The 27852-nt window shown below is 46.5% G+C and overlaps 1 protein-coding gene across 1 annotated transcript in view; it reads left to right on the plus strand.

Annotated features, from left to right (window-relative positions):
* Nucleotides 1-27852, plus strand: part of TMEM132C (transmembrane protein 132C) — a 431835-nt gene that overhangs the window by 261971 nt on the left and 142012 nt on the right. Inside the window, exon 3 of the mRNA XM_023187261.2 lies at nucleotides 6922-7068. Within this exon, the coding sequence (XP_023043029.2) occupies nucleotides 6922-7068 (147 nt within the window). The remainder of the gene's footprint in view (nucleotides 1-6921; nucleotides 7069-27852) is intronic.

The following is a 27852-nucleotide window of genomic DNA, read 5'->3' on the forward strand; positions in this document are numbered from 1 at the left end:
GTTTCATGCCCTCCCTTTCATGGGTCCCATGTACAAGAGATGACAGGAATAGTGTGATCCCAAGGTAGGGTTTTCAGCCCTCTGACATCAAAAGATGAAGCAGAGGACATGAAACCCCTCACTGTGCGTCCTCAGTAGATGGCCAGAACCACTGCAAGATCAGTGGTCTCTTATCAGGAAGGAACCTGTGGGTCAGTTATTTTATCAAAACTATGAAAGGGCAAGGCAGTGTCAGGCAGTCATCGGTATCTGGGGTGGAGCAAGTCTTTCCAAATGGTTGTTTTCCATTTAGCCCTCAGGAAGAAAGCCTAATGGTGCTTAGGGAAGGAAGGGGGATAAGGAGGTGCATCCAGCCTTCCATCCCATCATGGCCAGGAACTCAGTTTTCAAGGTTTCACTGGCATCTCCTTGGCCAAGAGGGGGTCCGTTCCATCTGTTGGGTAGCTTAGAATTGTATTTTTATTTCTTGCCTGTAATTTAGAAGGTCAAATAATTCTGCAGAGTTTATTGACAAAAACCTGTATACAACATTCTCAAAGTGTGAGGACTGTAGTGCTAGAGAACAGATCAGTGGCAGGATTTGAAGAGTGTGTGACTATGAAGGGAGCACATGAAGGAGCTCCTCTGTGTTGAAGGAACAATGCCACATCTTTATTATTGTGATGGTTACTCAAATCTCCACATAGAATATAATTTCATAGAACTATACACCAAAGAATTTCATGTGAAAACATGTAAAATCTAAGGTATGTACCTGAGTTAATAGTATTATGCCTATATCAATTTCCTGGCTTTGACAATGAACCACACTTATGTACAATATTATCATTGGAGGAAGCTGGATGATGTGTACTGGGAACTCAGTATTTTGTTCTTTTGCAACTTTTTAAAATTTATTTTTTAAGACAGGGTCTCATTCTGTTGACCAGGCTGGAGTGTAGCGGTGCTATCATAGCTCCTCTGGGCCTCAAGTGATCCTGCTGCCTCAGCTTCCCCAATAGCTGGGACTACAGGCACACTCTGTCATATGGGGGTTAGTAATAGTTGTTGTATTAGTAGTAGTAGTAGTAGTAGTAGTAGTAGTAGTAGTAGTAGTAGTATTTTGAGATGGAGTCTCGCTCTTGTTGCCCAGGGTGGAGTGCAGTGGAACAGTCTCAGCTCACTGCAACCTCTGCCTCCTGGGTTCAAGTGATTCGCCTGCCTCAGTCTCCCAAGTAGCTGGGATTACAGGTCCTTCCCACCATGCCTAACTTTTTTTTTTTTTGTATTTTTAGTAGAGTTGGGGTTTCAACATGTTGGCCAAGCTGGTCTCAAACTCCTGACCTCAGGTGATCTGCCTGCCTGGGCCTCCCAAAGTGGTGGAATTACAAGCATGGGCCACCGTGTGGGGCTAATTATTTTATCTTTTTGTAGAGACAGCATCTTATTTTGTTGTCCAGGTTACTCTCAAACTCTTGGCCTCAAGGGATCGTCCCACCTAAGCCTCCCAAAGTTCCGGGATTACAAGTGTGAGCCACCAAACCCAGCCACAACTTCCTCTTAATCTCAAGCTATTGAACTATTTAAAAATACAAAGTTATTTTAAAATAATACCGCAGTACCCTGCTCCCTTCTACTGCTTCTCTCCATGCACAGAGGCAAATTCTTTTCTCATCTGGTATTTATAGGCACATCACCAAGTAATGCACTGATGTTGACACTTTTTTTTTAGTCAATATCTATAAATTTCTCACTATGGAGAATTAGGATCTATCTCTTTTCTCCATCACATAAGTGCCTCCCATTTTATCTCTCCATCCCTCAAGTATAATAATCATATTTTGTCTAGATTAATATTCAGTGTTTAAAATATAAGTACATGAGCTAATCACAGTAAAATCAAGTATTAAATTATGATTACTTTTCCTTCTCAGCATAATGAGTTCTTCAGGATTAAAAACTGATTGGGTTTTATTCTTTTTCCTGATTTTCTGTATATTTAGCTCATATTTTTCCTGAAACTCTCCTCTAGTTGTCTAAATGTCCTCAAGAAACACTTATTCAGCATCATATTTATTAAGAAAATTTTCGTTTCCTGGGGAAGTGTTTGCCAGAATCTTCTCTATGCCTTATGCTCTGCTGTTATTCAAGGACCTCTCTTCACCATCGACTTGGGATTCCTTCCACGTCACTTGTGTTTGGGATCTGTTTCCCTTACTTCACATCTTCCTTCTAGCTTCACTTCATGGTTTGATGGGACACATGCTCAAGTAGGTTACCAAGCATGAGTGTAAGGAGTAAATGTCCTTAGCACACACATGTGTGGGCTGGGTGCAGTGGCTCACACCTGTAATCCTGGCACTATGGGAGGCCGAGGCAGGTGGATCACGAAGTTAGGAGATCGAGACCATCCTGGTTAACACGGTAAAACCCTGTCTCTACTAAAAATACAAAAAATTAGCCAGGCATGGTGGCGGGTCCCTGTAGTCCCAGCTACTCGGGAGGCTGAGGCAGGAGAATGGCGTGAACCCAGGAGGCAGAGCTTACAGTGAGCCGAGATCGCGCCACTGCACTCCAGCCTGGGTGACAGTGCGAGACTCCATCTCAAAAAAAAAAAAAAAAAAAAAAGAACACACATGTTTGGAAACACTGAGCTCATAGGGTGCATACAGAATTCTAGGTTGGAAATCATCTCCCCTTACAATATTCAAGACATTTTTCATTGTCTTCTAGTTTACGAAGTGGCTGTTATGAATTCTGAAATTTTTCTGATGGCTTCTTCTCTCTGGAGGACTGTAGGAATCAGTTCTACATAGCCCGTCTTCCAAAATGTATTGCTCACATGGCCTGGTCTGGGTCTATTCTCATTCATTGTGCTGATCATACAGTGGGTTCTTCCGAGCTGAAAACACATCCTTTCATTTGGAGACATTTTCTTGACTGATTTCATTAATGATTCATCCTCTTTCTTTTCTCTGTTTTTTTCTATTATTCACATATTGAACCTCAAAGTCATCCTCTTAACTTTTTTTCTCCTATCTTCCACTTCTTTGTCTTTTCTGTGCTTCTTAGGAAATTTCTTCAACTTTTTCCATCAACCATTCCATCAACTTTACATTTTTTCTATACTTTTAATTTCTAAGGGCTCATTTTGTCCGTTCTTTTTTTAAGATATAGCAGTCATTTTTGCTTCATTATTGCAATATCTTCTCTTATCTCTTAGTGAATGTGACTGATTCTCTGTTTTTTGTTTTGTTTTGAGACAGAGTCTCACTCTGTCACCAGGCTGGACTGCAGTGGTGCAATCTTGGCTCACTGCAACCTCCGACTCCCGGGTTCAAGTGCTTCTCCTGCCTCAGCCTCCCAAGTAGCTGGGACTACAGGCACGCACCACCACACCCAGCAAATTTTTGTAGTTTTAGTAGAGACAGGTTTTCGCCATGTTGGATAGGATGGTCTCGATCTGCTGACCTCATGATCCCCCCACCTCGGCCTCCCAAAGTGCTGGGATTACAGGCGTGAGCCACCACGCCCGACGGATTCTCTGTGTTTTTTTAATATGTGTATCCTTTACTGCATAGGCTCTATTTCCTGAAGATTGCCGCTCTCCCCTCCCCACATTTGCCTGTTTGAGTCTTTCTGCATGGAAAAATGCAAACTGCTTCCTCTGCTCTCACCCCACAACAACCAACACAGAAGACTCCTGTGGACAAGCATGGGGCAGGTGGGCGGTGGGGGGTTCTCCCACCAACAAGCGAGTGAGCAATTCTGCAGATGTCAGCTGGGTGTGCTCTAGTTCAGTTCATACCATCTCTACCTGGAGAAATGGTCAGGCCCCACGGGTCGAGGGCTCAGTCCCCAGGACTGCTCCCTGCTTCTGATATCAACTGCAAACCCTGGCTGACTCTGTCTGTTTCTCTCTGTCTCTCTGTCTCTGTCTGCCTGTTTCTCTCTGTCTTTCTGTCTGTGTCTCTCTCTGTCTCCATCTGTCTGTCTCTCTCTCTCTGTGTCTTACTGACTGACTATAAAGTGGGGTTCCCATGACCTCATCCTCAGGTTTGATTAATTTCCTAGAGCGGCTCACAGAGTTCAGGGAAATGTTTACTTATGTTGATTGGTTTATTCTAAAGGATGTTATGAAGGATACAGATGGGGAAACATGTAGGGCAGAGTATAGGGGAAGGAGTGTGAAGCTTCCTTGCCTTCCCGGGACACCACCTTCCAGGAACCTCCATGGGCTCAACTATCTGGACGCTCCCCAAATCCTGTCCTCTGGGGCTTTTAGGAGGCTTTATAACTAGGTATGATTGATTAGATATTTAGTCATTGGTGACCAGTCCCTCTGTTCTCACTGGTGATTAAGGGATGGGCTGAAAGTCCAAACTCTCTATTCTTGCCTTGGTCTTTCTGGTGATCAACGCTATCCTGAAGCTACCTGTAATCCCAGACACCAGTCACCTCCTTAGCACACAAGAAGACATCACTATTCTCAGGATTTTAGGAGCTGTATGCCAGGAAACAGGGATGAGTACCAAATCTTTATTTCAGCATATCACGGTCTTTATGTCACATAGAGACTTTTCTTAGTGTCAGACAATTCCTGTTTGCCCGTTCATATAAAGGAGGCGGGGACTAAAAGGCTATGAGAGGCTCAGAGCCCCTCAACAGCACTTGCTGACTTCAGGGTTCACTGCAGGGCGTCTGGCTGGCTGTTTGGAGAGGCTACAGTGTCAATGCCTGTTGCACTTTGGTTTTAGGATGGTAGCACCCTCTGGAATCCTGTGTTTCTCCTGGAGGGTAAAGATCCAGTCTGGGGGACCCGCCTGGGAATCTCAGCGTTCAGCACACATGGGGTTGTGGGGTCCCTCTATATTCCGTGTGGCACCCCCAGCACCCCCAGTTCCCCACTCGCCCTGATAGCCATACCTGGTGTAAAGTCCTGGCATCACAAAAAGGGAAGTTTACTTGCTTCTGGCTGCTTCCTAAACAGACTTGTAGCCAACCCTCTGTCTTTCAGTCCTCATTCGCTCTGATTCTGTGACTGATATCACAGCTCCCGAGTCTAGGGGATTCTTTGGTAGAAACTGTGTTGTTTGTTGGCTCTGCTCACTGATATCACAGCTCCTGAGTCTGGGGGATTCTTTGGTGAAAACTGTGTTGGTTGTTGGCTCTGCTCACTGACAGCTTAAAGCTCCATTTTAAAGTTCTGCTGACTCGTTTTATCCACTGAACTCCCAGTTTCCAGTTTCCCAAATCTGTTGCTGTGGCTGCATTTCCTCTTCTGGTCATGAGATTATACCTTTTATTTTATTATTATTATTATAATTATTTTGAGATGGAGCCTTGCTCTGTTGCCCAGGCTGGAGTGCAGTGGCACAATCTCAGCTCGCTGCAACCTCCGCCTCCCAGGTTCAAGTCATCCTCCTGCCTCAGCCTCCCGAGTAGCTGGGATTAAAGGCATGTACCACCATGCCCAGTTAAGTTTTGTATTTTTTGTAGAGATGTTTCATCGTGTTGGCCAAACTAATCTTGAACTCCTGAGCTCAAGTGATCCATCCACCTCAACCTCCCAAAGTGCTGGGATTGGCCAGGTGCAGTGACTGACACTTGTAATCCCAGCACTTTGGGAGGCCGAGATGGGCGGATCATGAGGTCAGGATATTGAGATCATCCTGGCCAACGTGGTAAAACCCAATCTCTACTAAAATACAAAAAAAAAAGTAGCCAGGCATGGTGGCAGGTGCCTGTAGTTCCTGCTACTCGGGAGGCTGAGGCAGGGGAATTGCTTGAACCCAGGAGGCGGAGGTTGCAATGAGCCAAGATTACACCACTGTACTCCAGCCTAGCGACAGAGGAAGACTTCATTTCCAAAAAAAAAAAAGTGCTGGGATTACAGGCATCAGCCACTGTGCCCAGCTGCCTTATGCCTTTTACAGCAGTCCCTTTGCTCTCCTGTGAGTGGGATTGAGGAAGACGGTGTAAGTAGATATATGTGCTCAAGCTGCCACTTGTCTCATCCGTTTATTGATAAGGAGACTGAAATTAAGGCTGGCTAAGTGGCGTGATCAAAACAACAGCAGCTTTGGGAGGAGCTCTTTGCCTTTTTGTTTCTTTGTTTCTTGGTCCCTGACTTAATGTATCTTTGTTAAGTGTGTGCCAGGCAAGTTACATTAAGCAGGCTGGGGACTTCCCTGGAGTGATGTAACAATCGCTAACATTTATTAAGTGTGTATTGTATGCCTAGCACTGTTCTTGTTCTAAACTCTTTACATCTATTTAATCATTACAACAGCTTTATAATGGGAGCTACTATGATCGTTCTCTTTCTTACAGAGGAGGGAGGTGAGGCATGGAGAAGTTATGCCTTGTCCAAATTTGCACAGCTAGAAAGTGGTGAAACTGGGGTATGAACCCAGGCCCGGCTTTCCTGGTAGTAGTGACACTGTGGGCCCAGTGACTCAGTGTGGTGGGCTTTCAAGTGGGTTGTAGGCTGTTTAGCTGCATTCCTCCTTTCTCCCCACTTCCCTACTGGATAGCAATGCCTCCCACACAAAACCATGACAATCGCAAGTGTCTCCAGATGTTGCCAAATGTCCCCGGCAGGGCACAGAGCCCCCTGAGTGAGGAGACTGACCCAGGCAGGCTGAGTGCGTGCCTTCACAGCTCTGCCCTGCAACCTCCTGGTCTGGTGAGTTACAGGGGTCCTTTTTCCTCCCCCTCAGAACCGGACAGCAAGGTCTGTGACTGCCTTATCCACAGGCACATCCCGCTCGCCCTGCCCTGGCCTCACCACCACCGGGTGACTTTGTCTGCCTCTCACTAGATATGAAAAAAGTGGAAAACAGAACAGAAACTAAAGGTAGCAACTCTGCAGAGCTGGGCATGTTGGAAAGGCCAAGCCTTAACCCTGTGGCGCTCTCTCTCCCATCTTCATCCCTACAGAGCCAAGGTGAAGAAGGGAGTGAACATCCTGAGTGCTCAGACCCGCGAGCCGCGGCAGTGGGGCGTCAAGCAGGAGGTGGGCAGCGGCGGAAAGCACGTGACAGCCACCGTGGCCTGCCAGCGCCTGGGGCCCAGCCCGCGCAACAGGTAAGCCGTGCGCTCCCTGCAAGCGTGTGTGGTTCCTGGTCCCGGGCCCAAGCCGGCTGCTGCCTAAGAGCCTTGACTTGGACTCGTGTGAGCTGCTGCTCAAAGGAGCTGTTGAACCCACCGCCCGGAAGTCTGGAGGCACTGACATCCACTGCAGAACCCTCGGCCTCTGCAGCAGGGCAGGGTGGGGCGCTCGCTGTGCAGTGCCGCAGGGTGGGCTTTGGAGGAGGGTGAGGTCATCTCTGCTCCGACAGGGCTTATGCATTCTCTGCACCTGAACTGACTTTCTGGGGGCCTTGCCCTGCCCACATTAGTAGAAGATGCTTAGTTACAAAGTACTCATTTTTCATGAAGGGTAAGATTGAGTCTTCAGCGGGATGGAATTTAAGGGAAGGAGGTGACAGTCAGTGGCAATGATGGAGACGAACCTGCTGTGTGAGATTCACTATAGACATCCTGGATGATTTTTTAAAATAATTGTTTTCTGGTTATAAAAGCAATTCGTACTCATTTTAGAATATGAGGAAAGCACAGGTGTATGAGGCGGGAATCATATGCCAATATCTTTACTACTCAAGTGTAACCCACTGATAACATGTTGGTTCATTTCCTTCCAGGGTTTTGTACCTGTGTAATGCTAATAGATACTAAATATATTTAGTTTACAAATTTGGCACCATCAAATACGTGCACATTTTAAGGACACTACTATTTTCACTTGTATTGGAAACATTTTCTCTTAACATTAAATATTCCTCCAAAACATTCCTAATAACTTTATAATATTCTATCAGATGGATTTAACATAATATAAACAACCGACGATGCCTGTATTTTACCATTTAGGTTGATTCCAAGTTGTTTTTAAATTTCAACTTTTATTTTAGATTCGGGGGTACATGTGCAGGTTTGTTATGTGGGTCTGTTGTCTGAGGCTGAGGTTTGGGGCATGAAGGATCCCATCACCCAAGTGGTGAACAGAGCACCCAATGGGTAGTTTTTCAGCCCTTTATTCCCTCTCTCCCCACTCCCCAGTGTCTGTTGTTCCCGTCTTTATACCCACATTTTCCCACTGTTTAGCTCCCACTTGTGAGAACATGCGGTATTTGGTTTTCTTTTCCTCCATTAATTTGCTCAGGATAATGGCCTCCAGCCGCATCCGTGTTGCTGCAAAGGGTGTGAAAATGTTCTTTTTTATGGCTGTGTAGTAGTCATGGTGGATGTATACCAAATCTTCTTGATCCAGTTCACAGTGGATGGGTTGATTCCATGTCTTTGCTATTGTGAATGGTGCTGCGATGAACACATGAGTGCCTGTGTCTTTTTGGTAGAACAATTTATTTCCTTTGGGTAGATAGCCAGTAATGGGATTGCTGGGTTGGATGGTAGTTCTGAGTTCTTTGAGAAATCTCCAAACTACTTTCCACCATGACTGAACTAATTTACTTTCCTACACACAGTGTGTAAGTGTTCCCTTTTCTCTGCAATCTCTCCGGCATCTGTTATTTTTTGACTTTTTAATAATCATCATTCTGACTGGTGTGAGATGGCCAGTTTGGATTTACGTTTCTCTGATGATTAGTAATATGGAACTTTTTTTCATCAGTTTGTGCCCCCTTGTATGTCCAAGATTTATTCTTATAGATGACGCAGCAATAAACCACTTTCCACATAAATCTTTATCCACATCCCTTTTTCCTTAAGGTGGCTTCTTAGATTCAAAACGTAAGATTATTTTTCAAGGCTCTTGATATATTCTGCCAGTACATTTTTCTGAAGGGATTAGTATTAAAGAAAGAAATATTCTATTACTGGACACATTTTCTTAAGTGACAGCTGCAAGGCACCATGAAAAATCCTCAAATTCTCTGCTTAGTTTAGAACCACGCTATTCTTTTGCCCACAGAACCCCTCCTCTCCCCTCCCTTTAATGTGTAACCAGAAAAAGAAAATCCAGTGTCCTGAACAGTTTACAAACTCAAATGCCAACTGTCACCATCATTACCCCAAAAAGGATTTTTAGTGCTTCTGGCGGGGGGGGAGGTCAGGGGTGAGGAGTAGGTGTCTGAATCTTTGAACTTGTGGAAACATGGCCAGAAAGAAATGTGTTTATGAGTCCCTTGTTCCAAGCAGGAGATCAGAGGCTAAATTAAATCTCCTGAATCAAATGCACATAAAGTCTAATTAACCCGTAAGATTAGTGTTGATTATGCAAATGAAAGTGAATGCGTTCATTGGCAGGTGGCGAAGTTATATATGTGAACAGTTCTTCAGGTGGGAACCTGAATGAGAAGCAGAGCGAGGGAGATAAGCCTCATGGCATTGAGTCCTGAAGGGCTCCTGTTGTCACCCTGTTTGTTCTGAGCTTCCAGGAGCCCTGCTTTGACCCCGTTGTGTCTGCTGTCTCAGTGGTAAGCATCGTGCGTGAGTTTCTGCAGTCAGCCATCCTGAATGTTTCGGCAGACTGCGGACAAGAGGAAGATCTGAATCTGCAGAAATAGGGAGTAATGGCATCTGAGGCACAGACAGAGGCACTGCAGATGGTTAGACACAAGAAATGTGTTCAAAGAGGAGGGCGGGCGGTGCATTGGGTGGAGTCACCACCGTGCCCAGCCCCACGTTCACTTCTAAGGACCATTGTGGTCATGTTGGACCCACCTGGATAATCCCGGATCATTGCCCGTATCAAAACCTTCACCTAATCACGTCTGCAAAATCCCTTTGCCTTGTAAGGTAACATATTCATAGGTTCTAAGGATTAGGATGTAGACAAATTGGCCTGCCTCTGTCTTCTTACAGCATGGCTCCATCATGCCCATTCAGTCCTGAGTCTTTGAAATGCTGGGTTTGGACACCTTGGGGTACTGAGGCCAGGCCAGTGAGCACACCTTCCAAGATTCCCAGGGCGGGGAATGGCATTCCTTCCCATGGAAGCTTTCTTGGTAGCCGAGGAGGTCTGATAGCAAGATCTTTCTTATGTATAGCACTGCCATGGGCAACAGTGTCGCCCTTCCCGGCTGGGTCCAGCAGAAGCACTCAGTGCCAGCCAGCAGTGTGTATTCTTGCTTCAAGGCGAGGGTTGCTCAGTCAAGTACCTGAAGCCTCGTTGGCACTGAGCTCCACCAAGGCCATGACTGTGGCTGCCTGCAGGAACCTCTCTGCAGGACTCTGAGAGCCTGTGCTGGCCGGGATGACATTCACAAGTGCAGAGAGTGGTTCGTTCCTTATCTTTGGCCCTTGAAATATCCTGTTGTGAGCTCTTGCATTTATGTGAGTCACCGATTTGAGATGTGGAAGCTGCAACTGTGTTTTCAGATCTCGGCCGCATTCCCGTGTTGGCCACATCCCCTGGCTGGTAAGACAGGAAACCTGGGGAGACAAATAGCTTCAAAAGGGTGAAACTGGTCGGCCCACGGAGGGGCTGCCACACCAGAGGCTTCCCCAGGCAGGTCCAGAAAGGTGGTTCTGGAAGGTTTTACGAACCCCTTGCCAACCATTCCCATCCGTGGCTGTTTCTTCAAAGGCACAAACACGAAACACACACACCAAGTCTAACTCAAAGTGGTGGCTTTGTAAACAAACACAGCTTCAGGGCATGTCCCCTGGCCCTTACCTGCATGACCACTCACCCCTAGTGATCTCCAAACATAGACGCCTTCTACATCAGGAGACGATGGTGGCTGATCTGGGGAGCTGAGCTCTGAGAGCGGCAGAAAGCTGGTGGTTAAACACGCCTCAAGGGCTCTGAAAGTCATTCTAGTCTGTAAGTTTCAAACAGGACCATGAATGGGCACCAAGGGCCCCACTCATCCCTAAAATGGCTTGAAAATATATGGTGTGTGAGAGACCGCCTCCGTGTAACATTCTCTTTACACCAGTTTCATTGCTCTCTTCCAATTCTTTAACTCCTATGAACTGGTCGTCCCTGAATTGAACTTGGTTGACCTGTGTTTTTCATGCAGAAATAAAATTTCAGTGACATTTGATGGGACACGCGAAATCTCCAATTAGCCGTAGTCCCCATTCCACCCTATGGTCTTGTATCTGGCCTCTCCACTTGTGAATTGGCTACGTGGTTTGTGAAAGTGTTGTAGTATGAAAATCCAGTGTATCAGTCCAGCTACGTAAGGACCCCATGATCACATAGGACCCACTTAGATCATCTCTCTATCTCAAGATTTTCAACCTAATCACATCTACCAAGTCCCTTTGACTTAGAAGATAACATATTCATAGGTTCTAGGCTCTAGGATATGGACAGATTTGCCACAATCATGCCACATTAAAAAACCCCAATCTCAGTGCTTTATAACTACAGTTGGCTGTCCATGTCCACGAGTTCTGTGTTCACAGATTCCAGATTTTTTTAGTGGAAGGTTCTGCCTGTACTGCACATATACACACTCTGGCTTTCCTGTCATTATTCTCTAAATAATATGGTATCACAGTAACTATTTACATAGCATTTACATTATATTAGGTATGAAAAATAATCTAGAGATGATTTAAAGTATACAGGAGGATGTGCATAGGTTATATGCAACTACATCATTTTATCTAAGGGACTTGAGCATCCATGGATATTGGATCCGAGGATATTGGGGCGACTGTCCAAGCTTTGTTCTCATACTCCCAGGGCTGTAGGTCAAGTGCAGTCTGGGCCTGCTAAGGGGAAGCTCAGACAGGAGAGACTGCCTTGGGGTGTGAGCTGGCTGGACTTAGCTCCAAGCCTTGAGCTCAGCGTCTGTCCGTCCATGTGTGTTTGGTCCTGGGCCTAGGCAGAGTTATTCTTGGCGCGCTCCTCTCACAGCAGCTCATTATCCTCTCACCTAAGACCAAAACTGGTGTCCTGTCCACTAACATCCTCTTGGCCAATGCGAGTCAAGAGGTCAGGCCATGGGGTGAGGAAGTCCTCGCCACCCAGACATATGGGGTGGGTGTGTGGAGGGAGTGTGTGCAGCACTCAGTAAAGCCACCATCACCCCCTCATGTGTCAAAGGGCTGCTTGGCTCAGAAAATTTCCCCTGTTGCTGAAATGTTCTGCACAGTTTCCATCTGTGAGACGCTCTAGACGTCCCCTTTCCCACGTTTGTTTCTTCAACAAATATTTGTCAAGTGCCCAGTACTTGCCAGCTACTGTGCTGACAATCCACGGCCAGGAGCCTTATCAGGGGAAAGTTCGAGGAAGAGATACTTAAAGACTGTCCCGAATATGAACTCACACCTGGCGAGTGATGAACCATGTCATGCTCAGCATAGGCTGAAAAATGGTGCTCGAGTGAGTGAGGAAGGAAGAATCATAGGTGAGACAAGCAGTGCTGGCTGTGTGCCTCGCGCTCTCCAAATGCTTTGCAGATAATCCTCCTAAGCATCTAATCCTGCTTCAAGCATTCGAGGTAGAGAAAGTGAGCTATGATCTCAATTTACATGAGGGGGAAACTGAGACACGATGCATTTTTCAAACCCACTCAGTAAGAGGTGGAGGTGGAATTCAAACCCAGAAGTTCTGCCTCGAAGAACAAGCTGTCGCTTGAGCTTGTTCTTGTCCTAATATGAAATACACCCAATGGACCACCCTGACTGACAGATACTGCTCCACCCGGGTCCCGGTACATCTCTTTTACTGCTCTATATCCCTCGGTAGGTGTGTTAGCCAGCCAGGGCTGCCTGAACAAAATTCCACACACTGGTTGGCTTAAAACACAGAAATTTATTTTCTCACCATCGGGACTCTGGAAAATCTGAGATCGGGGTGCTGTCAAGGGTAGTTTCTGGTGAGAAATCTCTTCCTAGCTTGCAGATCACCACCCTCTCAGCATCTGGTGTCCTCAGAGGGCCTTTCCTCTGTGCATGGAGAGAGAGAAGCTCCTGGTGTCCTTTCTTTTCTTTTCCAAGACAGGGTCTCGCTCTGTCACCCAGCCTGGGGTGCAGTGGTGTAAACAGAACTCACTGTAGCCTTGACTTCCTGGGCTCAAGCGATCCTCCTCTCTTAGTGCCCCAAGTAGCTGGGACTACAGGCATGCATCACCGAGCCCAGCTAATGTTTGTATTTTTTTGTAGAGATAGGGTTTCATCATGTTGCCCAGGCTGGTCTCAAACTCCTGCGATCAAGTGATCCACCCACCTTGGCCTCCCAAAGTGCTGAGATTACAGGTGTGAGCCACCGTCCTTGGTTTCTTCCTCTTCCTGTAAGGACACCAGTCCTATGGGGTTAGAGCCCCCTCTTATGACTGTATTTAATCTTAATTACCATCTTAAAAGCCTGCTCTCCAAATATAGTCACACTGGTGGTGAGGGCTTTGTGATACGAATTTTGGAGGGAACAATTCAGTCCCTAATCCTGGGGTTTGCTCTGTCATCCTGAGCCTGCTTCCGTCACTGTCACTGCACCACCTGGGGCTGCCCCTCACTTTTGTGCACTCGTGCAGATTCTTGGAAAAGCCTGGGAGCTTCTTCCTGGGGTCCTCTTTGCCAATGATGGACGGGTGTGGAGTGCGAAAGCCCAGCCCTATCTCCCCCATTGCAGACAACTCTGAATTGTCATGGGCACAGCTTGACTCAGAGCTTCCCACAGGATCAGGCTGCAGGCTGGGTCTTTGAAAGCACACCTTCCCTTTGCTTTGTCCTGCAATGTGAACTATTTCCCTCTCCCCTTCTCCCTTTCCAGTTTCTCCTGGTGGCTGGGGAGAAAGGAAACAACATCCTTACTCGGTCACTTGCAAATGAATCCTCATCTTATGATCTGCTTCTAATGAACCCAACCTGAGACTCTCAGAAACATAAGAGCCCCCCACTTCCTCCCCTGGTGAAATGGCCTCTTAGACAGGGAGAGGGCACTTGTTAGGGGAAACTGTCAAGACAGCTGTTTTGCTGGAGCACTGTCTCCCTGTAACCTAGAACCTCTGAAAGACCTGTGGGTTGTTATGGTCCTGAAACCATCTGTCTATAAACACTCAGACCCAGGAAGATAGCTTGCACCTGGTCCGTACACATACCAAACTGTGTGGCATTTGGTTTCCAGGCTCCCCATCATCCTGGCAGAGATCTGAGCATCTCGGCAGTCAGGCAGAGTCAGCCAACAATTTACCAGAGTGCACGTCCTATTTACAGGGTGCGAGGCCAACAGAGCAATTAGCATGCCGCCCAGTTCCTTCCCCGTCAGCACCCTGTGACGGACAGGATCGAGCATGAGGCAAATGCTTCTGTGTCTGCAGGGAAGAGGCGTACAAGCACGTGGACAGTGTGCTGAAAGGCAGGAACACATCTTGCCGTCCTTTTGGCATGCTCCCGTTTCTTAGGAAGCATCTTCCCCTTTCCCCTTCATCTCCTTTCCCTGATCTGCATCTTTTTTCAAAACCAGGTATGTGGGTGAGTCTGAGCAGCTGGGGACCAGCGAAGCGAGCAGTGAGTCTGACCTCAGCACTGGCAGGAGGGAAGAGCGGACCCTGACCGCTTTTGATTCAAACGTTACACCTTGATCTAATAAAGGTTTCTGCCTCAAGCATTCCTGGAGCCTTACTTTAAACTCATTCCTCCAGGGAAAATGCCAAAAATTAGGTGTTTCTTTAAACTGTGGGCATACTCTGAAGTTTAGGGGGGACTCCGTGTTGGGAATGCAACCCCCTGAGGCTGTTGATGAGGCGGGCTCCCCAGTGGGGTTGATGTAGGCACACCTGCCTGCCGCTCAACTTCCCACTGGCCCACATGCACCTGCGCTGTTAGGTGCTAAATACCTTCACTTAAACCGGTTCACTTATGTGTCTCAAATTTCCCATTTAGGCATTCTTATTAAAACACTACTGTTAACATCTCTTCCAGAAGCAAATATAGTATCTTAAAAATAGAAATTTACATAGAAAACCGTAATATTCTGTAGATTTTATAGTGCTTGACAGCACACAGAATAATACTGTGTATATTTCACTATCTCGGGCACTTTACAAAATGCTCTGTGTACATTATTTCAGTAAATCTTTCTAATGGTCTCAAGAACTGAGGCGTCATACCATTGGGTAGATAAAGAAAAGAATAAAGGCACTCGAAGGAAATAAGCATCCAAATGAATATTTATGCAAATCATAAAAAAGTTTTATTTTAAAAATAACTTTAATGTACACAAATAAATGGAGAAAATGCCTATCAGTTGCACAAAATAAAAATGAGCATAAACAAACACAATTAAAACATAAAACTCCTGGCCAGGTGCTGTGGTTCACGCCTGTAATCCCTGCATTTTGGGAAGCCGAGGCGGGTGGATCACTTGAAGTCAGGAGTTTGAGACCAGCCTGGCCAACGTGGCGAAACCCTGCCTCTACTAAAAATAAAAAATTAAGCTGTATGTGGTGCGTGTCTGTGATCCCAGCTACTCAGGAGGCTAAGGCAGGAGAATGGCTTGAATCCAGGAGGCGGAGGTTGCAGTGAGCCAGGATCACACCACTACACTCTAGCCTGGGCAACAGAGTGAGACTCTGTCTCAAAAAAAAAACAAAACAAAATGACATAAAAATCCTATTGAAGTCCAGCTGGCTAATGTTAGCAGCAAGAGGCTGTGTGCTTGCCTTGGAGGTTAGAAAGGTGTTAGCAGGTGTCAGGGAAGTGCTGTGGACACATGAGAGTGCAGGGGTGTCCAGTCTTTTGGCTTCTCTGGGCCACATTGGAAGAAGAATTGCCTTGGGCCACACATAGTATATGCTAACACTAACGACAGCTGATGAGCTGGAAAAAGAAATTGCAAAACAATCTCATAATGTTGTAAGAAAGTTTACGAATTGGTGTTGGGCCACATTCAAAGCCGTCCTGGACACAGCCTGTGGGCTACAGGTTGGACAAGCTTGCCACCAGACCAAGCTGAGATTTCCTTCTACTTCCCTTTTTATTAGGCTTATTTTTTTCAATGCCTTTGTTTTACTTTCATAATCATAAAAACATATTCAAAGATACCTCTTTTAAACCCATATTCCTATCTTATGTAACTATTACCATTATTGCGTCCTGCCTTACAGAGTGTATATAAGTATGTTTATACCATTGGGATCAGTCTGTAATATGTTACGTCTCTTTTGGTAACTTAACGTTGCCAAAGTACTTTGCTTGTCCCGTACTTAGCTTTTTAAATGACTGAGCAAGTGGATGGACCTGAATTTATTTAGAAAGCCCCCTCTCGTGGGACGCCTGGGTTGTTTGTACCCAGCTTTTTAGTATAAATGAGCCAGTGGCAGACATTTCTACGATGATATGATGCTGCCTTTCCCCCCGTTCTGAATCATGGAGCACTGGGAGCTGCTGTGAGGGATCTCTAGTCCAAGTTTCTGCCCTTCCTAACTTTATCGTCACCCGTTCTCCCTGGCCTTCACACCCAACATAGAAATTGGGGAACAAAGCCAAAAGCTGGCACCAGATGAGTGAAGGGGTCAGGGAAGAGGCAAAGAGCCAGGAATGTCCTGTGGGAAGAGAGGGAGGGGCCCCGCGTGGCACCCCTTTTACTCCTCCAATCCCTCTTTGTTGCAGCTCCAGGCGTGTCTGTGCCCAGGAATGGTTACAGGCCATCTGGGAGACTTTTGCTTTAACCTCAAAACTTCTAAAAGAATCTAAAAAGGAGACACTTTCTGTCCACGTGATTCAGCCTTACTCAAGGGATGCATGTTGCCTTTTGGAAACCCTCCTGGGATACTTCATCAGTCCCATAGAGTGGCTGTCACTGACACTTGTAATTGTAGGACTGCATGCCAAGAGGCTAGCTGGACTCAGAGGCATCCACGCGAAATTCTGCGCCATTTAACCAGGAGCCTCAAAGGCAAGGGACAGGTGAAAGGAGGAGGCGGGTAAGGAAGTGGGTGGAATGCCCTTGCCCTGCAGGCTGCAAGAGACAGGGAGGGTGGCAGGCTGCACCCTCTTAGAGGACACATCCATTCTTTAGGCTCTGGAGCCTTCCCAGGTGGGAATGCAGGCTGTGAGTTGCCACATCTCTGGATTTTTCTAGACCTGCTGAAAATCCAGAAATCTTTCCATTTTTTAACATTTGCTTGGATGTTTAAAATCACTGTGCAAATCAAACAAAAGGTATATTCTTCAGGAAAAATTGTTCATCAGGAAGTAAACCATGTGCAAAAGTGGCCTGTTTGAGTCCAAATAATGCCTGTTTTCTTTAGGAGGTTGATTGCCTATATTGTCCAGGTACAGAGTTTGCAGCAAACAGCTGTCCGGGAACTCAACTGTGCCTCTTTTGGAGGAACTTAGAAAGGAGGCCAGCTGTTTCAAAGACTCAGCTGCCCTCTCATTTTCACCACACGAGCCCTCTTAAACAGACCAAATTGTACAGATGCTCCTGTATTTCCAGCAGATGCTATAAACACGCATCTGAGCTCTGGTTCTTACGACTGTAAGTGTCGGCCTTAATTGGGATCCTGGTGCATGGCGTGGAGTTCTCTCTCCCTGCTCCTCTTGTTATCCAGCTTCTAGTTTGATGGGATGGTCTCTGGGCCAGTGTTCCCCAGGCCTTCTTGAAGGAGACTGGGACCCACATGCTTCCGTAGAACAGTGAATGATGCCTCTCCTGTTCTTCCCTGCCTCTGGAACAGAAGCAGCTGCTGCATCCCCAGGCTCCTTAATTCAAGAGCCAGCATCGTGCTTCAGGGACTCTCTGCTGCAGGGTAGAAAAGTAAATCAGGCAGGTAATAAAACGAGAAGGCTCTTTCCAAAAAAACCCAAAATCATTGAAAATGGTGAATAAAATGCCCATTAGTATTCATTTAAGCAGTCTCAATTGCATACCTTATGTACATAACTGTGCTTGGCTATTTGTTTTGGAGAATTCTGGAATATGAACATGCTCATAGCTGCTTAAACAGTTTTCAGCAGTGCTTAGAGGAATGAAGTGCTAAAATAATCTGCGTTTCCCTAAAGGAAATTGCTCAAACCAACTGCTTTCTGTAAGAGATATTTGAAGATTGCAAGCTACCACGAACTAAAATCTCCCAACCAACGGCATAAACTTACATTTTGGGTCCCCTCCTAAAACAAGTTAAAAGTGTCTCCCACTCCATGCACCCAAAACTTATAGCAGGCTTCTGTGAGTATCTGCAGCAGGATAATTTATTGATACACAAGTTGTGTGGGTCTCCATAAAACTTTCCCTCCTTTTCACCTTCAGCAGGCGCCAGGCCTTTGGCGTCCTGGACTCCATAGAGGTTCGTGGCAAACGTTGACCGTTAAAGCCCAAGATCGTTGAGGTTACTGTTGTTGCCTAACTTTTTTTTTTTTTTTTTGAGATGAGATCCCATTCTGTCACTTAGGCTGGAATGCAGTGGCACGGTCATGGCTCACTGCAGCCTCGACCGCCTGGGCTCAGGTGATCCTCGCATATCAGTCTCTTGAGTGGCTGGGACTACATGTGTGCAACACCACACCCAGTTAGTTTTTGTATTTTTGTGTGGAAAAAGGGTCTCATTGTGTTACCCAGGCTGGTCTCAAACTCATGGGCTCAGTGATCCTCCCAACTCGGCCTCCCAAAGGGCCGAGGTTACAGGCATGAGCCACTGCACCTGTCCCGAGTTGTCTGCCATTTGTAGATAACTAAACTCTTCCAAGAGAATCTGCTGGAGGCATTGGGGTGGTGGGTGGAGAGTAGGGGAGAGGAACAGTTGAGGAGAGGCTGTGAAAGAGCCTGAAAGAAGATTTTACCAGAGACTGAAGGGCCAGATCTGGCATCCCAAGCCTCGATTTGATGTCTGAAATGGTGAAGGGGCTTCTCCATTGCTTGATGCTGTTTCAAAATGCAAGCCCCACCGTTTGTCATCCCATCAAGACGACCTACCATGGAGGAAATGAATTTTCCCCAAGAAGTCAGGATGTGTCTACAGAGGAGGAACAGATGCTGGGCAGTGAAAGCCGATGTGTAGGGCATGGCGCCCGTGAGAACCTGCACTGTGTCGGACAGTTTGTCCACACCATCACCCATTTCCCCTATATGGTGAGTAGTAATAGGATCCATCTTCAAATTGGGACACTCTGTGTTATAGGTTGTACTTTTTTCAGAAATGTTCCCAAGGAACGTACTCTCCGTGTCCCTAACCTGCATGCTCTTCTGGAACCTCTCCACTCTCCCATGAAGGGGTGGCAACCTTTTCTTCTCCCCTTGAAACTGGGTGGGCTGCAGTGACTGGTTGACTCACAGTGCTGAGTGGAAGTGATGCTATGTAACTTTCAAAGCTAAATCATAAAAGTGCCCTGCACCAACATGGAGGGAGCCCTATTGTCCAAAGCCACCATGCTATGAGTGTTTGGACAAAGGGAGGCAAGATGGCACAGTTCCGGGTTCTTCTCCATCAGCTTTCCCGCACCCGGGAAAGACACAGGTCAACTGCGCAGGCGCAACCTGACCTCCGACGGAGAAAATCCGGAACCGCCTAGCCACGCCTACCGCCCGGCCCCGACCCACCTGTGTCCCGCCCACTGCCCTCCCACTCCCAGGCCCAGGACATGAAAGCCGCTCCCAGCAGGTGCGCTGCGCGCACTTCCTCAGCCCCCACTCCTGTCGGGACTGTAGGAACTCCGCCCGAAAGCTCCACGGGGTGACTCCCCCAGCCTCCCCTGCCGGAGACCAATGGACCTCACCCCTCCCCCACACCTTCTTTCCTGAAGCTGGGGGACCAAAAATAAATGTGCAGTTTTGCTCCTAGCCTTGCCTACTCGCTGGTCATTTAATTACTCGCCCTGGTTTCCTGGAAAGCAAATCAGCTTCCTAGAAAGCAAATCAGTGAGGACGCCCAACTATCCCATGTGGAAAGGCCACAAGGAGGATCCCCCAAGCCTTGTGAATACAGCATGGTGTCCAGCTGCCCCTGACTGCTCCCGCCACTGTCTGACAGCAACTGCATGAGAGACCCAAGCCAAAGACACTCAGCTAAGCCCTTCCAGCATTCTTGACTCACAGAAACAACGAGAAACAATCAAATGATTGCTTTCATTTTATACTACTACGTTTTGGGGTGATTTGTAGCATAGCAACATAAAAGTGAAAAACAGGGGAACTCAGAGGAGTTTAACTACTTGCCAAGCCCACACAGCTACTAAAGATCAGTGTCAATATTTTAATCCTCTTCTCTCTGGTTCTAAATGCCCCTTCTTCTCCCACAACAAGGAAGAGATTCCTAAGCAAAGAGAGATTGACAGGCTTGCCATCTTACACCAAGGGACCCTTCCCACTTCCCTGCCCAGCATCACCTCTGGAAGCTTATTTCTTTTCTTTTGACACCCAAGCCTCATTTAAGGTATTTCATGGCTGGAATGAGGAGTTTCTGCTTTCTTCATCCCCATCATAGTCTGACATGTGGTCCCCAGTCAAAACTGAAAATGTGTGAAGCAAATATATCTCTCAGCATCTGTCCTGAAATGATTTATTGTATCAAGTTAACAAGTCTCTCAAGCTCTTGCCAGACCAGTAATTAGCTTTAGGGGAAGGCTGGGAAGCTGATACTCTGGCCTCTGACATAAAGCAGGTGCATTTCAGAACTAGTGTCTCATCTTAGAGACCCTGTCTTACCAAGAGGCACAGGTGAGGTCCTCCCCCTGAAGCCATGCCTCTGTTACTGGTCCTCAGAGAGCAAACTGGACACTAGAACAGGGTTGTGGGGCTACATTTTAAATATCCCTAAGGCTCTGTGTGTCTCAGAGAACATATTCACTGTCTTCTCAGCCACTGCTGAGCCACCATGCCATGCAAAGTTCATCTACTTTGGAAAACCCTTCAGATTTCACAGACTCTTGTTACTGAGGCTCCTTCTCATACCTGGCTGATCTTCACAAGACAGTGGCAAACAGCGGTAGAAATGAGCAGTTGCCTTTTTATTTTTAATTTAATGGATTTATTTTCTACGTCAGAGGTAAAGTTTTTGCTCACATGGTGCCCAGATTTCAAGTACTCCACAAAGCAACATGGTGCCGCAAATAACAGCATGGTCTCTTGAGCCAGCCCGGCAACTTGGATTCACATCTTGGCTCTTCTGCCTGGAAGTTGCCTGGTTTTGTGCACATTAGTCAGTCTCCTTCGGTCTTACATGAAAATGAGATGATAAATAATAAGAGTACCTTTGCTGAGGAGTGCTTGTGAGGATTAAGTGGGTTAATATATGGGGGTGCCCACCTGGAGTGTTAGTTGTGTTTTCTATGGAACAAGGCCTCCTTAAGTTCTTCCTGAGATTTTTTTATACAGTGGTGCAGAATATCTTGCATTATCATTGTGGCAGAGGCACAGCACTGTTTTCCCTTGGTGGTAGATATGGTTTGGCTGTGTCCCCACCCAAATCTCATCTTGAATTGTAGCTCCCATAATCCCCACATGTCATAGGAGGGACCCAGTGGGAGGGAATTGAATCATGGGGCTGGGTTTTTGCCATGCTGTTCTCATGACAGTGAATAAATCTCATGAGATCTGATTGTTGTATAAAGGGCAGTTCCCCTGCACACGCTTTCTTGCCTGCCACCATGTAAGATGTGCCTTTGCTCCTCCTTTGCCTTCCACCATGATTGTGAGGCCTCCCCAACCATGCTCGACTGGGAGTCCATTAAACTTCTTTCCTGTGTAAATTACCCAGTCTTGGGTATGTCTTTATTAGCAGCATGAGAATAGACTAATGCAGTGGCACATGCCAACCACCAAGCTATACTGCCCTGCTGCCTTTGATTCACTACAGATTCCCACTGGAAGCTCTATCCTGTCTACCTCCCTCTTCCTTTCAGTGGCTGGTTGGCTCTGGCCTTTACTCCCACCCTCAGGGCAACCCGTAGGTAAAAGAGAGAACAGTACCCAGTCAGAGGGCACCTGGTGATTGAGTATTCTTTACTTTGAGTATTTATAAGCTAACACTAAAGGTCCTAGGCTTGTCACAATTTGTCACCTTCCTAAGGTATATTCCCCCTTGTTCCTACTTCTATTATTTTTATAATCTTGATTTATTTGGGGGTAACAGGTAATACGTTTATATAGTTCCAAACTCAAAAATTATACAGACTTATATACAAATATCTATTTCTGCCTCCAGCCACCCAGTGCGAGCCCCCAGAGGTGATCAACATTTGCAGTTTAACACATACCTTTCCAAAAATATTTCCTGCATATGCAAACACACACACACACAGACACACACAGAGACACACACAGGAACACACAGACACACACACAGGCACACAGACACACACAGACACACACACACACACACACACACACATTCTCTCTCCCACTGCAACGTCAATTTTTTTTTATCTAACAATATATCTTGTATTTTTTCCATGTTAGTACGTAAAGTTCTTTATTTTTTTTCAAACGTGTAGATTATGGCATATAGTGTAATTTATATAAACCAACCCCCACAGGACCTGGCATTTAGGTTATTCCCAGGTTTTTTTCCCTGGAAGTACTGCTTTGAGTAACCTTATGCAAAGACTATTTTGTACTTCTGTAATCATATTTGTGAAGTAAACTCCAGCAGTGGACTAGCTGAGTAAAACGGTGTGGGCATTTACAAATTGTATAGATATTAGCATGTTACCCTGCACAGAGACTGCACCCATTCACACCCCACCATCTTTACCCACATGTTACTCACAGGCTGTCTGACCCTTTGAGACTCATACTTTATGTTCTCAGAAATGACTTGGCTATCGAGTGGCCTGAGATTACCACTGACCGTGGGAATCGTGCTGTGGATTTTTAGGATTTTGTGCCAGAGCCAGCCCCGTGACTCCTGGGAAGCTCTAGCATGGTATTTGTGAGCCTGGGATCTACCGAGTCACTGGTGCATCCCCCTTGGGTCTGCTGCAGGGACAGCTACTGTGTATGAACAGGGACCATGTGTGGGCTCTACCTTGTGTCTCCTCTAAATTCTCACTTAACCTGGGCTCTCTAGTTCCGCTCTTTCCACCAATGCCGGCCCCGTCTTTCTTTTCAAAAATGGCCAAAGTGTTCTCTTTAAAACATAAATCAGGCTGGGCACGGTGGCTCATGCCTATAATCCCAGCACTTTGGGAGGCTGAGGCAGGTGGACTGGACACTAGAACAGGGTTGTGGGGCTGGATTTTAAATATCCCTAAGGCTCTGTGTGTCTCAGAGAACATACTCACTGTCTTCTCGGCCACCACTGAGCCACCATGCCATGCAAAGTTCATCCACTTTGGAAAACCCTTCAGATTTCACAGACTCTTGTTACTGAGGCTCCTGGGCTCAAAGCGTTGAGCCCAGGAGTTTGAGAGCTGTTGAGGGCAACATAGTGAGACCCTGTCTCTACAAAAATACAAAAGTTAGCCAGGCATGGTAGCACACGCCTGTCGTCCCAGCTAGTGGAGCGGCTGAGGCAGGAGAATCACTTCAGCCCAGGAGATGGAGGCTGCAGTCAGCCATGATGTTGCCATTGCACTCCAGCCTGAGCAACAGAGGGAGACTCTGTCTCAGTCAGACCAGGGAACTTCCTGTTGGCTCAGTCTTTGCATTTCTTTCTGATAAATCCCCAAGCTTGGTCATGGCCTGCAAGATTCTGAGTGATCTGGCCCCTGCCCACTCTGGACCTTACCCCATGCTTCTCCCATCACTGGCAACTCCTCTCCCACAGTGGCCTTCCAGGAGACCTGAGCCTGATGAACTAGGTGTATTTCTACCCCAGGGCTCTTGGATCTGCCATTCCGTCTGACTGGACTCTTTACATGACCAGAGTATTCTCATTTCTACATCTTAGCTTTAAATATTCCCCAAGAAGCTATCTGTGACCACCATGGTGATCACCTGCTTCATCTTGTTTCTAGAACTCACCAGTATGGAATCACCTTGTGTCTTTGTTTGCCATCTGTCTCTCCATGAGAATGCAGACTTCACCATGGCAGGGAAGTGCCTATTGCCCTCACATCTGTGTGTTTAGGGCTTAACTCAGTTCCTGGCACAGGGAAGGGATAGAAATGTTAGCTGCATGAATACATGTATTGCTGAGTGAATGATCTTTGTAACAATATGTTATCTTGTCCCTAGTTTACAGATGAAGAAATGGGATCAGAGAGTCCCATATGAATGCTGAATGACTAGATAAATGATGCTTGTCGTGATCGATTGAATTAGAGCCTGTTGTCCCATTGTACAGATAAAGGAAGAGGCTCAGACAGTCTCTATGTGCTGAGAGAAGGGTGCCCTAGGAGTCAATGATGGGGCCCCAAGGTTTTGGAAGGGAAATGCGAGCAAAAACCAAAGCTACTGTCATGCGCCATGGCTTCATCCCCTTCCCCAGACCTCCCTGCCAGCTCTCCTCCTCTCAGCAGCTGTGATAAAGGCAGGGGGAGGATTTATTGTTCATGCAGTGAGGGATTTATGAAGCAAAGTTTTTATGTCAATGTTGTACTAGGCACTGCTGGACGTATAGACATTTTGTTAAGATGTTATTCCAGTTAGCAAGAACTTCATGGCTTTGCCCAAGCTTGAAATTTGCTAATCATAAGGAAATATAGAGCTTCTCCATCTTTATTTTTCATGCCAGTCTGCCTCTCAGAAATCAGAGACTTGCAGGGAGCACGAAAGCTCAGGCTGCTCCCCTAAAAGCTAGAGAACGGAAGAGTCTTCACATGCTGCCTTCTGCATGCCTGTTAAACCCTCCCAGTTAGGGACCGTCTGACCACATCAGCCTGATTGGAAGGTCTTACAAGAAGCCTCTGAGCTTTTGTATTTATATTCATTAATCAAATAATTATTAAGTGCCTTGTAAGCAGTGGGCATATTAGAGTTCATTAGGTCTGTACCATGACCACGTGGACTTCATTGTTGGTTAGAAAAGATGCACGCCAAAAAGTACTCGGTTGCAACTATGGCAAATGCTATGAAGAAGAGGTATGCAGTGTTAAGGAACCCACATAAAGAAGTGTATGACTTAGGATATGGGCCAATTGCTTGCAAAAGAGACTTTGTTTAAAGTGGTATGAATTTCAGAAACATAATTTTTTCTGTTCCATAGAGATCCAAAGTGGTTTGGTGCCTCTATTCTGCAGTGCCATCAGAAGCCCAGTCTCTTTTCTCCTGGTACCACTAGAGACTGCCCTTGTTGATATGATTCAAGATAGTGTGCTAGTACATAGAAGCCCAGCCAATGGGAGGGTGGAAAGCGAGGGAAGGCAGTGGAGCAGAGAAGAAATGGGTGAGGTGTTGTGGGGAGTGGTCCCGGAAGATACCGTCAACCAGATAGACTACCCAATAGCCCCAAATAAGGATCCAATGTGCATCTACCTTCCCACCACCATCTACCCCAAACTACAGCCTCTGCACAACTGGGGACCACAAGCCCATGTGGCCTGGCGCCAAGCATTCTGAAATGACACCCAAGCCTCTCAAGTTGGCAAAATACGTGAGGCTGTGGTTCAGGAGAAGACATAGCAAAACACCTATTTTTTAAAAGCAGCATGGAAAGAGACAGTCTCTTAACACAGAGAGATTATCTTAATAACTTTAAATTGACCCTTCAGACCTCTTACTTCTCAAAGACATCATGACAGGTTGTTCTGTAAGGCAGTTCTCCATGCCTTTCCTGGGTAACCTAAAAAGTTTTTTTTTTTTTTTTTCTTTCTGTTTTCAGCATCACATTAATTCTTCATAAGTGGTCCTTATTATTCCCTACTTGTTCCATCTCCAGTGCAATATTTTCTCACCAGCAGTGTGTAAACTAGGCTGGCTAAATGGCAAAGATGCCTCATTCATCATGTCTTTAATTTCCCACCTTAGGAGGAAGCACTGCAGCTTCAGTGCAGGATGAAAGCAGATCACCTTAATACTTCACCGGCTGCTTGGGCTGAGGCTCTGCATGCCTCGCCTTCCTACCATGGAGCAGACAAGGGCAAGCGACTACCTTAAAACCACAGTGGTCACCACTGTAACCATGGTGGGTGTAGATTGATTAGGATAAAGGGATCAGCTTCTGTGACAGCAGCCTCCAAATCCCTGGTTCAACAAGGTAGAGCAGATTTCTCTCCTGTTTGCGTGTTTGAATTCTTTTAGCAGCTTCCACTCTGCAAAGGTGGCAGGTACCCAGACGCCTGCCAGCTTGTGGCTCCATCACCCCAAAATGTTGCTACAGTCAGTGCAATCCAAGATAGCTCATCACCACCATGAACTCCAGCCAGGGAGAGGGACAAAGGGGAAGCCAGGAGCCTGCTGTTTTCTTTTAAGTGCAGGACCCAGAAGCTCTTGACCCAGAAGCTCTGTGTCATGTCCCATGACAGAACAGGCACACCAGCTGTGCCTAGCTGCAAGAGAAGCAAGGAAATGTCATCTTGTATCCTGGTTAACCATGTGCCATGCTCGAAGGACACAGGGGAAGAAGGGGACAGCTGATAGTCTCTACTCAAATTCAAGTACAAATCTGAAAATACTCAGAGAATGAATGTTGAAGGAAATCCAACATGAGTCTTCTGCAGCAGAGGAAAATCTGGGAGTCAGACAGAAGGTCCAGAGCCTTGGCAGGCCCTGGAGGCCACTCTGGAAGGAGGTCATCTGGACAGAAAGGTGAGGACTCAACTGCAAAGGACAGAAGTAGCTTTGAAAAGTTTTCAATCACATGAGCAAGAACCAGGAGAGCACGGGAGGGCTGGTCAGCAGAAAGAGAGACTTTAATATTTAAGATGACCATTGCCACAAGCCAAGGACTCCTGTTTGCTCCCTGGAATGATAACGATAATGATGATACGATCATCAGATGTCCCCCATTGGCAGAGCTGCTGCTATTTTCCTAGCACTGTGCCATGCGCTCTTGGGCAAGTCTGGGTCTGATGTGATTGAATTTGAGCATTGTACATTCCTGGAAGAATCACACTTCAGACCTCAGACTTCTCACGCATAAAATGGGTGAGAAGAAAATGGGTCATAAGATTGTTGTGGGGATGACAAGTGATGTAAAAATGTGAAAGGCTTAGAACTGTGCTTGATGCTTAGCAAATGCTCAATAAATATTATCTCTTGTCTTAGTTCATTTGGGCTGCTCAAACAAAAATACCATAGACTGGTTGGCTTAACCCATTTATGCCCGAGGTTGCAATTTTTTGAATTTTTGCAATCAGACCTTGGCGATGACCTTGAGCAATAGGATGTAAATAACTCCCACATGCTTAGCGTTCCAATAATGGAACACTAGGCATAAATGGCTACCTTTATTTCTCAAAGTTCCAGAGGCTGTGAAGTCCATGATCAAAGCAGCCGCAGACCTGTTGTCTGAGGTGGGCTGCTTCTGGGATTGCAGTAGGCTGCTGTCTCCTTGTGCCTCACATGGCAGAGAGAGTGCTCTGGGCTGTTTATCTTCTCATAAGGACGTTAGTCCTATCGTGGGGACTCTGTGCTCAAGATCTCATCTAAACTGCTCAGCTCTGAAAGGCCTCACCTCTCAATACAATTGCATTGGGGGTTAGGGTTTCAACATATGAATGTTAGGGAGACACAGATATGCAAGCCACAACACCTTTATAATAATTATCATTTCGCACGGCCTTGCAAAGGAGTCATTGAGGAGAGGCTTCAGCCATCACAGCGTCATCTCCAGCAGTGCCCCACAAGCCAGCATGAAACTCAAGTACAAACTCTGCTGCATGGCCTGGACAGCGTCAAGGCCAGCACTGTCCAGCCGTGCTGTATGCCCACCCCGTGCTGCTTCTGTGCAGGAATTCCAGTGCGACCGTGATGATTTCTGAGCAGGAGTTCCAGTGCGACCGTGATGATTTCTGTGCAGGAGTTCCAGTGCGACCGTGATGATTTCTGTGCAGGAGTTCCAGTGCGAC

Source organism: Piliocolobus tephrosceles, chromosome 10 (assembly GCF_002776525.5).
Source record: "Piliocolobus tephrosceles isolate RC106 chromosome 10, ASM277652v3, whole genome shotgun sequence".
In the NCBI taxonomy this organism is placed as follows: domain Eukaryota; kingdom Metazoa; phylum Chordata; class Mammalia; order Primates; family Cercopithecidae; genus Piliocolobus; species Piliocolobus tephrosceles.